At 41.2% G+C, this 14,379-nt stretch overlaps 2 protein-coding genes across 2 annotated transcripts in view; one reads left to right on the top strand and one right to left on the bottom strand.

Moving 5' to 3' along the window:
- Positions 1-328: 328 nt before the first annotated feature.
- LOC112942513 (photoreceptor outer segment membrane glycoprotein 2) lies at positions 329-4,996 on the top strand. Its single transcript, XM_026033459.1, has 3 exons — positions 329-909; positions 3,118-3,364; positions 4,730-4,996. The coding sequence occupies exons 1-3, from the start codon at positions 329-331 to the stop codon at positions 4,994-4,996; spliced, it is 1,095 nt and encodes a 364-aa protein (XP_025889244.1).
- A 3,946-nt stretch (positions 4,997-8,942) lies between these two features.
- UBR1 (ubiquitin protein ligase E3 component n-recognin 1) overlaps positions 8,943-14,379 on the bottom strand; it is a 42,013-nt gene continuing 36,576 nt past the window's right edge. The window contains exons 42-46 of the mRNA XM_026033393.1: positions 14,044-14,100; positions 13,455-13,532; positions 12,709-12,879; positions 11,794-11,895; positions 8,943-11,106 (exon numbers count right to left, since the gene is read on the bottom strand). Coding sequence (XP_025889178.1) covers positions 10,965-11,106; positions 11,794-11,895; positions 12,709-12,879; positions 13,455-13,532; positions 14,044-14,100 — 550 coding nt within the window. The 3' untranslated portion in view covers positions 8,943-10,964. The remainder of the gene's footprint in view (positions 11,107-11,793; positions 11,896-12,708; positions 12,880-13,454; positions 13,533-14,043; positions 14,101-14,379) is intronic.

Genomic DNA, 14,379 nt, shown 5'->3' with positions numbered 1-14,379 from the left:
CACTAGACGTCAGAATATCTGCATAGAAAATTGTTCTAGGGAGAAAAATCTATAGGGTTGATTGGGTCACTTGTTTATAAATGCTCTAGTCAGTCATTGGAACGATGATTTTCAGATTTATATTGTATGAAATTTAAAGAAGAGCTGGGACACTCCCTGAATGTCAGAGTACAGGAGGAAATTCTCCATGGGCTCTATAAATATCCAGTCAGACAGTAATCTCCCTGCCTCTCTTCACAGATTTCCACTGCATGCCTTGGCTATATGCTCCTAAGCAGCTTACGAGCTTTCCTTGACCTCCGCTTCTTTTCTTAATGCTGATCTGACCATGGCTGTCCTCAAAGTAAAATTCACCAAAACCAAGAGGGACAAATTGGCTCAGATCCTCTGGATCCTTAACTGGATTTCTGTGGTGAGCGGGATCGTTCTCTTCAGCCTTGGCCTCTTTCTGAAAATAGAAATCAAGAAACGCAACGAAGTGATGGCAAAAGGGGACATTAACTCTGTCCCCAACATGCTGATTTCCGTGGGGGTCATAGCCTGTATCATCAACTTCCTGGGCGGCAAAATCTGCTACGACTGCTCAGACGCCAACAAGTTCTCTCGCTGGAAACTAGTCATGCTCCCATACATCGTATGCACCTTGTGTTTTACCTTCTGCATCCTGGTGGGCGCCCTCATGTGCTATGCCATGAGGAATGAGCTGGAAGAGTCTCTCTACCTGGGCCTGAGGGATGCCATTAAGTACTACAAGGACACGGACATTCCTGGGCGGTGTTTTTTAAAGAGAACGGTGGACCTGTTGCAAATTGGATTCCAGTGCTGTGGAAACAGCGGCTTTAGAGACTGGTTTGAAGTCCAGTGGGTGTCTCCTCGCTATCTGAACATGGCTTCCAAAGACGTTGTGGAGTAAGTAGTTACTAGGCACAGGGAAAACCCTATGGAAAGAAAAGATGTCCTGTTATTCTTAGTTTTAACTGAGAATGTTTCAGATTGGTTCTTAATAGATATATTTCACTACTACATCATGCAAAAGAAGTTTGGCAGTTTCTCTTAATATACAATCATGGGACAGGAAGAGAATAGACAGGTGGGAGTTAGGATTGCACCTCTTTTGATGAAGACCTTAAGAAAACAGATAATCAGCAGTGGTGCAATAATTGATTTAGGAAGATCAGATTCCCAAAAACCATTCATGGTTTCCACTTCCACAATTGACTCAACTAAGGCGAATCTTTTCACAGAGCCTTCCAAGAAATCTTAGGCTCAAAGCATGAAAGTGATAAATGATCACATTCAACTATTACAAAATCACATGCTATTAAGTTTCAACACACAGTTAAATAACAAAAGCCAGAATGGCAGCTCCCAAAGCTGCGGCTTCACTGAACTCGACAATAAATAAATAAAAATCAGTGATGTTAAAGCCAGATGAAGCGAGGCCAAAGTTCTTAGTTTCACAAAACTTGCAATTTGAAACTGCCATTATTGCACAGCCCAGCAGAGCTGCAAATGTAGCAGAGGGCAGGACCTCGGAGAACATGGAGCAGAGCCTTCCTAGGTCTGTCAGCTCCCCCAGTAAAGCAGGATTCATAACAAGTCTCCTGGAAAGGGAAGCTGGACAGCAGAAATGACACAAAGCAGATCAACTTCAGGAGTGTTTTAAATTCGATTTCTGCTCTGAAAAGTGACACAGGAATGCAGATTGTCCACAAGAACATACAGCAATATCTTGTTCTAAGGGGAAAAGTAAAATAAACTGCATTATATTTCTGTGAGTCATATAGAAACAGTAATGTTTTCCCCTGTGTGGTAACAAAAAATCTTATTTTAATCTGCTGGGCAACACTGCCATTATTTTGAGATGTACTGCCTGTTATTTTTTTCTCATGCAGACACGGGATGTTGGTCATCAATGTGTGGGAGGGAAGTGACTAAAGTGCAGAACTTGCTTTATAATGTGTGAACCAGGATAATCTCATCTTGGCTGCTAATGTCAAAGTTGGTGCTGTATAAGCAGATTATATTATTGCCAAATCTGGTGGTGAAACATTAGGTAGGAAACCATTAGGCCCGTAGTGCAGCTTGCTCAGAAAGCTCATGTGGGATGGAGATGGGGCCAAGTAGATTTCTTGGCTTCATATTCTAGTGCATCAATTAAGAGCAGAGCAGCTGAGAACCCACATCTCAAATGAGGTCTCTGCAAAACTGAACTTTCCACCTTTCCTCATAATCCAACCTCTCCCCTCTTCCCTACATCTCCACTGCTGACACCACCACGGGCCAACATGCGAGTCAAGCAAAGGGAAAGGAAGATAGTCATAGGAGTCTAGGGCTACAACCTGCCCTGCTTTGGTTAGTTACAGATCATCTTTTCAGAGTCTCGAAAGCTGGTTTTGTTTTACAATGTTCTGAACACTTTGAATTATGGCAAGTGTCGCTCCCTCAAGTTGCCCTTACCAACATCTTTCCAGCTTCCCTTCTAACAATACCAAGTTACAATAACGTTTGGCTTGCCACAGATGCAGGTGGTACTATGTCAAGGGGGAAACAAGCAGAGTCTGGAAACTGCTGTTGTGGGTAGTAGGAACAAAAGTTTCACAAGAATGTGTTTTAACCCTTCTGGATGCTGCACTCTTTTTGGGTCATGCCACTGAAATACGCTGGTCTTTTTATTGGCCAGGTAAAAAATTCCCTTTTGCCATCTTCCTTCTTCCCTTGCTCCCTCTGACGGTTTTCTTGTTTTGTTTAGAAACAGGAGTTCAGCACAAGGACCCAGTAGTTGAAGCAGGTGATACCAAGAAAAGGAAAGTCAAAGCATTGAAAAGATATTTTTCAGTGCACAGATATCTAAAGGACACCTTGCTCTCTTGCACAACATTTTGCACATACAATAACAAGAACCACACGAGACACTCCACTGCTACCATACCTATGAAATACTCCAGCTGTCCTGCAGCGAGCAGCACCTCCCCTCAGACACGTATTGCATTCCCCTTTGCAACGCTGGGGCGGCCTGCCTTGCAGCAGACATTTGACACAGGCTTTTATTAAAAAGCATGGACGTTCGCTGCTGCTGCCACATTTATAATGTCCTCGCTTTCTGTCTTTGTGCAGCCGCCTGAAGAGCAACGTTGACGGGAAGTTCCTGGTGGACGGAGTGCCCTTCAGCTGCTGCAACCCCAGCTCCCCACGGCCCTGCATCCAGTACCAGCTTACGAACAACAGCGCTCACTACAACTACGATTTCCTCACCGAGGAGCTCAATATCTGGGTGAAGGGCTGCAGAGAGGCCCTGCTGGATTACTACACAGCCATCATGCGCTCCATCGGAATCACGGCTTTGCTCATCTGGATGTTTGAGGTAAGGAAAACAACTGTGGGACAGCGTGCAGGAAATACCAAGGTGTATACACACCGTAGTACAAGCCACTGCACAAAAAACTCAAAGATTGTCTCAGGGCTTGCTTAGTACAGACAGTGTTCTCAAAGCTGCCAGAGCAGATGCAAATCTCATTGAAGAGGATATTTATTAGAAATTACGTATATTAATTCAGTGTACTTACAGAGCTTTTTCAATAGACTATGGTGTATTCTTTGCCTTGGAGCACTTGCAGGATCAGACACAGGATGATACATGCAGTGACATAACTGCAAGAAAATAAGGTAAGAAGGTGTGAGGATTGTTTTAAGCTGATTTTAATAAAGAATATCAGAATGGTGAGGCAAAGCTTTGGCTGAATACATTCATTTTATTGATTGTAAAAATTGAATGTAAACATTAACATCTCAAGCCTTTAGACATGTAGGCTTACCATACCAACAGTACTTTCAAGAACAGAATATGGTTTTAGGTATAGATTAGATTGCTTATTACACAGTCAAAATAAGCATATCCCAGGCAGGGATGGTGCCTAAGGATGCTTCTTTCCTTGAGTCTGTAAAGAAAGCTGCCTGGGTAACTTGATCTACATGTAAAGGACTGCAATAGCACGCACTAAAACGTAGTTTTTGTTAATAATTGTTTTGATTTTCTGCATATTACTCTATTGCATAAATATTAAACTCCATAATTTGCCATGAGAGTCCTCATGCAGTGTTACACAGGCAGTGTAAGCAATCACCAGGAGCAATCGGCCTTGGCAGCTCTGTGAGAAAGTCCCGAGGCTGCTTCCTCAGCCTCTGCTTCCTTAAGTGTCAATAAGGAGGGTGACCTGATCTAGATCCCTGAAGAACTACGGAATTGGGGGCTTTTTCCCAAGCTTAGACTTGTACCTTCCTCTTTCCTCTTTGTGCCTAGGTACACAGGACACAGGTAATCTAGTTCTGATGTAATCAGGGTCAGTTGAAAAATGCTGTGCAAGTTAACAGACTAGGATGTTTTTACTCAGTGGTTGGTGTTTTCATTAATTAATTATCAATTCTGCATCAAGTAGATGCAAGCCTCTGATGCTGCAATGTTCCCTAGGAATTCTATATATTTATGCTGTAATGACACACAAACAGGAATGTTACCTGAGGACTGGAGAGAGAATCAATCTCTGTGGTGCTTTTCTTTATAGAAATCTAACTTATCAGGATGTTGCTAAGATGAAGAATTTGTCTCTTCTATTATAAGAATTTGTCTCAATATGATTAGGTCTGTCAACAATGAAGTCAGAAAGCTGATTTAGTAATAGGACTGAGGCTGCAATTTAAATTCTGTTTAACCACTAACCTTTTCTTACAGCTCTCTGTACTTATTGGGGTCCGGTACCTACAAACAGCGATGAAGAATGTCCTTCTGCTGGGGGATTTGGAGGGCGAATCAGATGGCTGGTTGCTAGAAAACAGCTTTGTGGAAACTGCCAAACGCAACATCAATATCATTAAGAACTTTGGCAAAGTCAGCCAGATCTCCACCGTCTCAGGCATGAGCGACCCCACCACTGATGTTGCAAACACAAACTGTGGCAAAAACGATGTTACAAAAAAATCTATCCCTGCAGCTAGCTAGATGTGACATCATATTTTTGGAGACTTAAATTTAGCTTTTACACATTACAGTCTTAAAGTTACCAGATTCTCCACTGCTGGGGGGAGCCTAGGGAAAAAAATAAGACAATTGAACAAACTATAGACTGGTGACAACTCACTGTTCTTCCCCCAAATAATTTTACTAGCTCCTTCATGCCTTTACTTCCTTATAGACCATAGACATATGTATATGTGTATGCACACACACACACAGATGTATATTATCTCTTATCTTTCTTAAACCTTTACTAAACTCCATATTCATCAGCATTTTTTGTTCTGAAGACTCTTGTGCTTCCATTTTTGTGATCCTTACCAAATCACAGAGTTGTTGAGGTTGGATCTGGAGATCACCTAATCCACCCCCTTGCTCAAAGCAGTCAGCCACAGCGGGTTCCTCAGCACTGCATCCAGGCTGATTCTGAGCATTTCCAGAGATGGAAGCTCCACCACTGCTCCTGGCAGCACTTTATCTTCATTCTGCGTTTGCTTTGCTCATCAATCACAAACTATCAAAGCTTTGAAATGAGACTAGGACTCAAGATACCTGAGATGTGCTCCAAAAAGCTTTGAAATGAGACTGGGACTCAAGACACCTGAGATGTGCTCCAGGTTAACTCACCTTCTGCTTGTCATGGTCAGCTCTCGTGACTAAAGCTCCAATGAGGCAAAATGTCCCAGGTCTGCCACTTCTTGCTCCTGCCTGCATGAGCCTAAACCAAAGATAAAACCTACTGTGCTGCGGTTAACACTCACTTCTGTCCTCCTCTTTCTACCTGCAATATAATGCACATAAAATTTATTTATGTCTAAAAAAAATAAAATTCTCCCTTTCAAGGGAAGATAAAAGTGGAAGTGCAACTTGAAAAAGCAGATGTCCTCACAGCTGGCAGGGATTTCAACTCCAGGTAGACTGGATGCACACAAATAGTACTTTCAGTTGCTTAGACCACAGGGAACACATGGGTTCTGTTCTGATTATAACCCTTTCCTTATTATTTCTTTCTTCTTCTCAGTGCTTAACATCCAGAATGGAAGTTAAACAGCCAGAATGAGTCTTGCAGTGTGCCCGCACTATTTATATGCGCATACAAACATAGTGCTCATGGTTAATTTATAACTGTTATTGCTTAGCAGATTCAAATAGAATATTTTTGGAATATGAGGGCAGTCACTGTGCAAGTTTTTACACAGTGAACATTAGGTAGGAACCCCTGGGAGACATTGCAGCCCTATTGCATATCCACTTACATATGCTCCAAGTTGCTGTTCCTGCCATCTGCTTCCGCTGTTCTGCAAATGCATGTACTAAAGAGACACCACCACTGTTTCATACATGTCTTCCTAAAGGTGAGTACTTACAATTTGCACTTGAGGATTCAGGAGCTTTCCCAGACAGATTTGTTGGCTTATTCTGGTTAGGAAGATGGTAGCCCGTTTTATTTATTTCTGTCTGTGATTTCTACCAGAAATTTTAAGTAATTAAAAAAAAAAAAAAGCAATCATAATCACCTGAAGCAACTTGATTTTATAAACATCATCCCATTCTCAAGTTAAAAGTTATTCCCATGTCATTTTTGTAGCTTCCTGGTAATGAAGACAGGCACCATGCTCTTGTCATTGGTAACACTTGCGTGTCGCAGTTGATAGCCGTGGCATTTATCAGGTTAAATGCAGCTCTTCCTCTGCGCTCTGCAGTTAGACTTACCTAATTTGGTGAAAGAATAACTTAAATCCCCCAAGCTAAACAGCACGCACTAAAGCTACAGCAGAGGTGCTGCGAGGGTCTGCAGCAAGTACTTTGCAGCCCGTGTGTGCACATGCAGGAATTTGCACCGTCACCACCCAGGCCAGGGCAGCAGGAGCTGCCAGGCCGTGTGGGGCCTTCCCGCTCTGCTGCCAGCCTCGCTTCCCACCCCGCTCTCCGATGGGTTTTCCGGATGCTGGCCCCATTAGCAAACATTTCCCCCAACTTTTCAGGTTTTTGGCTCAGTTCCTCAGCCAAATGGGGTGTAATCCTTCCCCTGTCCAACAACTTCATCAGCAGTTGTATTTTCTTTCTCTTTGCTGCTTATCCTCCTCCCACCAGGTATTCCAATTCTGATTAGCTGAGATCTCTTTCACAAGATCAGCGGTGTAAGTCTATGCTGAAAAATAGATGTGAGGAGTGTGACCTAAAGCAAGCATCCACGCTGAACGTCTCGGTGACAGATCCAGAAACTTTGGCAGCAGCCCCTGTAGCACATTTGTGTGAGGACCAGCAGCACAAGTGTCCCGTGTGCTAAATATGCACCCACATTCTTCATATGAAGACAACCCATTGACAATAGCTAATATTAGATAAATGTACCTTTACCTTCCGAACAAATGCTGTTTCATACACAGCAGTTACAGACACCCTCAATACAGACCTATTATTGAAGTATAACACCTCATTTTACCTCATGTATTCATGAGAGCAAATACCATCTATGTAAGAAGCTTAAAGCCTGAGCAATACACTGACTGATGAAACATTTTCACTACAAGTTTTCTTACTTGCTTTGCCTTATTACTTTCCTCAGATGGTGAAATCGCACTCTCCATACCTGGCTTAATAGCACCTGGCCCAGTTGCTTGGATTTCCTGGCATATTTAATGTTACAGCCACCACATCAAGGAAGCAAGAGCAGGCAGCAGCACAGACCGTCGTTAATGCTCCATAATTTATAAAGACAAGGATGGCATTAGCAAGCCAAGCCTATAAGCTGCAGCATCTGCTCAGATACAGAAATAAATGCGCTTTGTAGGCACGTCTTATCCTATTTGTAATTAATGCCTAATCCAGCCTGAATTAATAATAATTCATTTGTGCAATGAACTTCAACTTAAAAACAGAACTTACCTCTGTAAGAAACAAAAGGAAAATACCTTTCTAGGAAAGTTTTTTTTTTTTTTTTTTTAATAAAATAGAAGAGTTTTAGTGTTCAGCTTTTGGTGAAGGGACTATGGCAGTTCCTGTCAAAGCTCCAATTCTGATGCTTGTCCTTTAAAGCTGATTACTGCTGACAATACTTGGTGTACATAGATCATAAAAATTAATATAAGGTAAATACCACAGTTTGGTTAAAAGTATTCAGTGATTAATTCAGGTTTAGTTCATTGTGCATGTAGAAAAAAATATATTTAAAACCGAGATTTTTTTTTCCAAGGACATGGTCTAGAAAATTAAGTGGATTTCAAAAATTCAAACTGCTTTGATTTCACACATTTTACCTTGAGAGTCTTGCTACTGTACAAATGTCATAGCTTTTTTCCTTCCCCTCTAAATTTAATGTTAATATTCTTAAGAACATATTTGATGGTAGGTTTCCATCTACCTACCTTTACCCTCTACCTTTTCAATACTAAAAAAAAAAAAGACTTGTAAAACGCACCTCCAAGGAAAGCTGTGTAATCTCTGAGAAGTTACTTTATTTCTCTTTTAAATATACATATACAAGATATTTTATTTCAAAAGCACAAGAACATTATACAAGTTTCAAATTTACATTTTTGCAATTAAAGATACCAATATGTGCATTATCAAATAACTTCTCTGTCAGCTTGGATGGAACAGAAATCAGTGGCATAAGCATCTCGCGATCACTAAACGCAGATTATACTCTCAGTGAACAAAACTGCATGGTAATTTATGAAAAGAAAAATTACTAGTCAGTGGATGATATGGGAGCCCGTTTTCTCAATTAGTATGTGCAAACGTACAGAAAGATGCACGTTTCCCCCTTCTTCTCTCACTTCTTCAGCTACAAAAGGATCTCTAGAGCTTTGAACAAAAGCTCATCTGCTCAGACCAGCTCCTGTCTTTGTATCATATAGATCAGACCAAACACAAAATAAAGTGATCTTGATGCATACTTGATAATGAAACTTTTGCATCTGTGAAGTGCAAGGTAGGTGGAAGTTTTTGATAAATGAATAGTTAAACTTCAGAGGGAAACAGTAAGTGAAGAGAGCTGGGGTACAAATGAGGCGGAGGTTTGTTAGCCTGAATACAGTGTCTTTGTCAATAAGAGGTGATGACCTTCGAAACCTCCATTGCCTGCATGTTTATGAACAAGTTTTTTCTAGATTCATTGTTTCAAATGCATTTTAGATAATATTAAGAGAATTAATCTTTTAAGAGTTTTATATTCATGTTTAAAAATCTCAAAGAATCAAAATAGGGAGAGATGTCTTATTTGCAAGAAAAGAGCAGAAAAAAATACAACAATGGTAACTATTTATATTGCCAAAGAAGGAGTAGAGCAAAAATTGTAAGAGTATTTTAAACCCAAGCAACACTTGAGTCTACTCCTTTTTAATTAAATTACATCTGTTGTTCAGCACATTCATATGTGCTCTAAAGATATTAAGAAAGTAGAAGAATAGCTACTGCATTTAAACCAAAAATCATTATTTGAAATAACAACAGCCATGAGATTTTACTCATACAGCCCGTAGGGAAAGGGGAAAAAAATTCATCATTCACAAACGTATTCTCAGACAGTAACTCATTAAATTCTTCCAAAAATCTCCTCTTGCAAATTCTATTAAAATGACACAAAAATCCAATGGCAGGGAAGTTCAGAATACTGCTAATGACATCAGACTTGTACACAGAAATGGGTTTTCCTCAATAAGTGTTTTTGCCTGTCACATTACAGCTCCCTAGTGTATTTATGGCTGAAGATCAGAAAACAGAGCAGCAAAACATAGAACTGAAGTGCAGTCACCTGCCAGTAAAGGAGAGCTCGATCACGACGTGCTACAGACTACCGCGGGGCAGAGGTGACCTCGGCCACGTCCCGCCCTGCTGCCACCTCCCTCTGCGCTACCTGGCCCTGAACCACCGGCCGCTACCCCCAGAGCGCAGGCAGCGCTCGAAACAATCATCACACAGGGTGAAGAGCGGAAAGGCCCTTAAACACGGGCACACGAGCTTATTTCTAAAATAATAATAATATTCTAGAAGCTGCTATTTTGGGGCCTTGATTTTAGTCCAGTGACGGCTTTGAAAGATCTCTGGTTTCACTGAAGTCCCTGGGTCTTGCAGAACTTGCAGAGCGACACTAAAAGCACGTGCCAGTATTTTCGTGTTCGGCTGTCACAGGGGAGAAACTGTAGCAGTAAAACTAACCACAACCTAACCAAACAGTTCTAGATCTTTTAGGACACAGAACGTTAACAGAGGACAAATTAATCAGATAAAGTGCATTTCTGGCAATGCAACAAGCACAGACTTTATTTTTTGCTGCAGCAAGCAAGATGACAGTTTCCCCATGCACTTCTTCCCCCCGCTTCCTTAAAGGGTTTATGCTAATGAAAACACTTCATTAAATGCTAGGATATAGCAGAGTGCAGTCTTTTTATGCACAACTTAAACATCTGCTGCAACTGTTGCTACAGATTGTTACAGACCTGACACCACTTCCACTTCAGTTTTATGCCACAAAATGCAACCAGATTAGGTTGAGGCCTGGGAAAACCATCCAGAAAGTGAAGGACGCTTTTTTTGATGTTTTTTTTTAGTCATATTGTTTCAGTATATTCTCAAGGCAAGGAAGCAAGAGAAATTTGGCATTTGCAGTGAAGGGCAGGATTTGGGAAGCTGTCCTCTTCAAAGCATGTGAAACAATTACAACACCTCAAAAAAAAACCCCAGAAACACTTCTGGAACTGAATGTGCGATCAGAATTACATGGGGTCTCCTTTTTTGGGGGGGGTGAGTGGGAGTGTGGGAGGGAGAGAGAAGCAAGACATTCGAAATGAGATTCTGCTTCAATACATCAGTAAAACATCCAAGCTAGAGAAAGTGTCAGTCATGTGACAGAGCTACAGAATCCACTTTACAGTAAGTTATTTACTGCCACCTTCTTTCCTTCTCCAAAGCACTGTCCACGGCACGAGGCCTCCGCCGGCGCGGGGGCTCAGAGCAGCTGCCAGTTGAATCCAAAGAAGATCTGGTTGGTTTCCTGGCTCCTGGCGATCTCCTCGACGATGCAGTGCTGCTGCCAGAGCAGGTGCAGCTTGCGGTACCGCTCCCGGCACAAGTGCAGGGGATTGCCTCGTCTCCGCAAGGGAAAGGGAGAGCGCTCAGCAAGCGCCGCACACCATCAGCTGCCCCCCGCTGCCCTCTCTTTTCCCACCTCCTTCCCCCTGGAATCTCCACCCGCGTCAGATGTGGATCTTTTTTTTAGACAAACTATTCTATTAGCGGTATAACATTAATGCTCTTGGAAATAGCCAGGAAATATTAAAAATAACTGTGTAACTAGCAACTACAATGAGTCTATTAAAAAAAGAAACATTAAGTCTACAAAGTTCTCAGAAATGACAGTCATCTTCTGTCATTTTGGTAGTGGCAGTTGTACATTTCTGATGAAAAGTACACACAAGCGCTCTTATGAAAAGAAAGGGACTTTAGGAGAGTCAAAAAAGGGGATTTTTTGACCCCTTCATGACTGAAGAATTGCCACCAGGAATTTAAACAAGCCCACGAGGTAAAGATACACACTGCAGGACTGAATACTCTAGCAGGGACCACATACTGTCTAATGGCTATATTATATATTATTATATATGATAATATATATTACACATAATATAATAATATTTTATATTATATATAAAACATGTATAATATGTATTATATATTATATATAATATATATAGTGTATAATGGCTATAAATGGCTATAAGAAAAAACAAGGGTCAAAATGGAAATGTAGGAAGGAAAGAACTTGCACATATACTTACTTCAAACCTGGATCGGTTTCTCCATATTTATCCAAGTAGGGAGCAGGATACAAGCATCCCCTGGTTTTACCCTCTATGAGGACAACTTTGCATTCCCTGATTCTATAGGAAAAAATAGATACATTTAAAATAGATATCACCATCTTCACCATCACCATGAACATAAAATATTTTTCCATAAGCCACAACTTTCTGTAAATCCTAGCTTTGCAACGAATTCCCCAGGTACCCCCAAGGTAGATGGAGACAACTGATTTACCTCTCCCCCAAAGCATGAGGCAGCTCCAGCTCCAAATGAAGCACCCTGCGAGTGCAATTTGCATGGGCCACAATTCCAGATGCTCTGGAGACCTTGGATAGTGGCTTCCCTGCTCTACCTGACCACATTTTTCTCGTCACCATCACCTCTGGGATGATCCGGTTGGCCCAGACCTCTTGCTTGGGAAAGGAGCTAAACTCTACTCAGCTCAGATGAGCTGGTGAGCTTTAAATTTTTTATTAAAATACTAATAGAAATACTAGAAAAAAAAATTCTTTCACATTCCTAACAAAAAATATAACCAGTTACTAACAGAGTTACTAATCACATGAGATAATCATTTGATCTCAACAAGCACAGAAGTTAACTTAAAAACTCCAGTGTAGGGGAACGGGACATGTACCATATAACTTATTTGGAAAGTTCCATCCAGAAGCAGAACTGAACAGTTCCAATTAGGTTCAAACTTTTGCTACTCTGCAAACCCTCTACAAAACGTGGCATCAGAAATGATTCTGTGATTCTGCTGACTACAATGCAACATCCATCAAGGACGTAGGCTTTTGGTTGAGCTGTGCTGTGGGTTTTGGCCTTCCAAAGGCTTTGACCTCCTTCCCTTTGCCCATGAGGGTAGTGAGTTTTGGTGTGCTACTTACTTGAGAAACATACAGACCCCAGCTCCACACTGCAGAGCATGGGAAGTACAGGCTCCCAACTCCTCCCCATTCACCAGCTCCTGGCAGCAGGTGTTCTGGGAACACAGCATAGCACCACAGAACAAACACAGCACTGGATGCTTCTGTTCATCATCAGAAGACCGGGGGCACCTGGAAGAAGCATAACCAGAATGTTACTAGTAGAATTAAATATTAAGAGAGATGCTAATCGCATATAAAATTCAAAAGGAGACATATTTTGCTGCAACCATGTTTCACGTATTTGTCTCCTGCAGCTACATTTTTGCTTTAAATAGGTTATCTGCAAGGTGGTGCTGCTCTGAGCAAGAGGCTGCACTGGATGACCTACTGCGGGCCACTCCAATCCGAATTATCCTACAATTTACTCTTCCTAGGGAAAAAAAGTGTGTCAGCCCTTGAGGCTTGCTGTGTCCAGGGGCAAAAACAACCGTCAGCCTTACGACCATATTGCATTGCTAAAAAAAATGCCCAACAAGTTAAGCTATAATAATCTGACAGGATATCTGATCAAGTGACTTCATTTAGCAAGCTGTGGTATTTCACACTTAAACACCTGCTAGTACTGGTCAGTTTAAACATAACAAGGCCTTCACTTGACTGCAAAAATCATTTCTGTGATATAAATTTTGTCTTGTACTAGAGTAACTGCCAGAACACAAAAAGACAAAGCACGTGGCAGGACAACTAGACATACCACATCGTACCTAAACTGAGACGCTTGGTTCAGGAGGCAGCTATAGTCTTCAGGAAGCTCTATTAAGCTATTTCTCTTCCTAGGATACCTATTTAAATAAAGAAAAACTATTAAAGATCACAGAAAAAAAAAAAAAAGAAAAAAAACCCACACAACACACCACAAAGCAACAGCAGCAGCTATAAATCCCTATCTTGCTAAGCTTTTCTGCAAGTTTCTGCAGTTCTAAAACAGATCTTCAGTCCTGTAAGCCCATGCAGGAAGGCACAAAATAAAGTACCTGGAAGCCACTTCAGCATTTCTATATTCCAACAAAGGTAATGGAGTGAGGTTTCATAGGGCTTTTTGTTTGTTTGTTTTCTCCCCCCGCCCCCCGAGTAGGCTACGTAACTTCAGAAACAGAATGTTATCATAGAGCCTGAGTAAGGAGTCGCTGAGGGAGGAGGAGGAGGAAGTAAACTTCTGTTAGTAAAGCAAGAGAAAGAAAAAGTACTGCTAACCTGTCCTTAATTGAACCATCAAAAACTTCATTCTTTCAACAGGTTTAGGTCATGAACAGTGGATAGAGAAACAACAAAAAGCCCATACAACCCACTGACCTTATTGAAATGCTCTTCCCTTTCAAAGAACTGAGGACCACTGGGTCAGCACACCACCTATTGCAAAGAAATATTTGTAGAAGATCGTTTGTTAATAATAGACATTGAGTACAACTAAAATAAAACTAGAAAGCAATAAGCTAACATGGAGCACAGATAATAGGATAGCTAGAACTCAGTGCTTTGTCTACCTTTTTACTTGGGTTTTGAATGGGTAATTTTATCAATTACTTAACTGTTGGTCTGTAATATACATAACATTCCAACTATACCTCTTAACCATTAACGCAACTTTTGCATTAACTACGCTTTTGGAAAACCAAAAAATAAATAGAA

Source organism: Nothoprocta perdicaria, unplaced genomic scaffold (assembly GCF_003342845.1).
Source record: "Nothoprocta perdicaria isolate Ctin4 unplaced genomic scaffold, notPer1 scaffold_129, whole genome shotgun sequence".
In the NCBI taxonomy this organism is placed as follows: domain Eukaryota; kingdom Metazoa; phylum Chordata; class Aves; order Tinamiformes; family Tinamidae; genus Nothoprocta; species Nothoprocta perdicaria.
The sequence above is the reverse complement of the archived record's forward strand: the minus strand, read 5'-3'. Positions and strand labels throughout refer to the sequence as shown.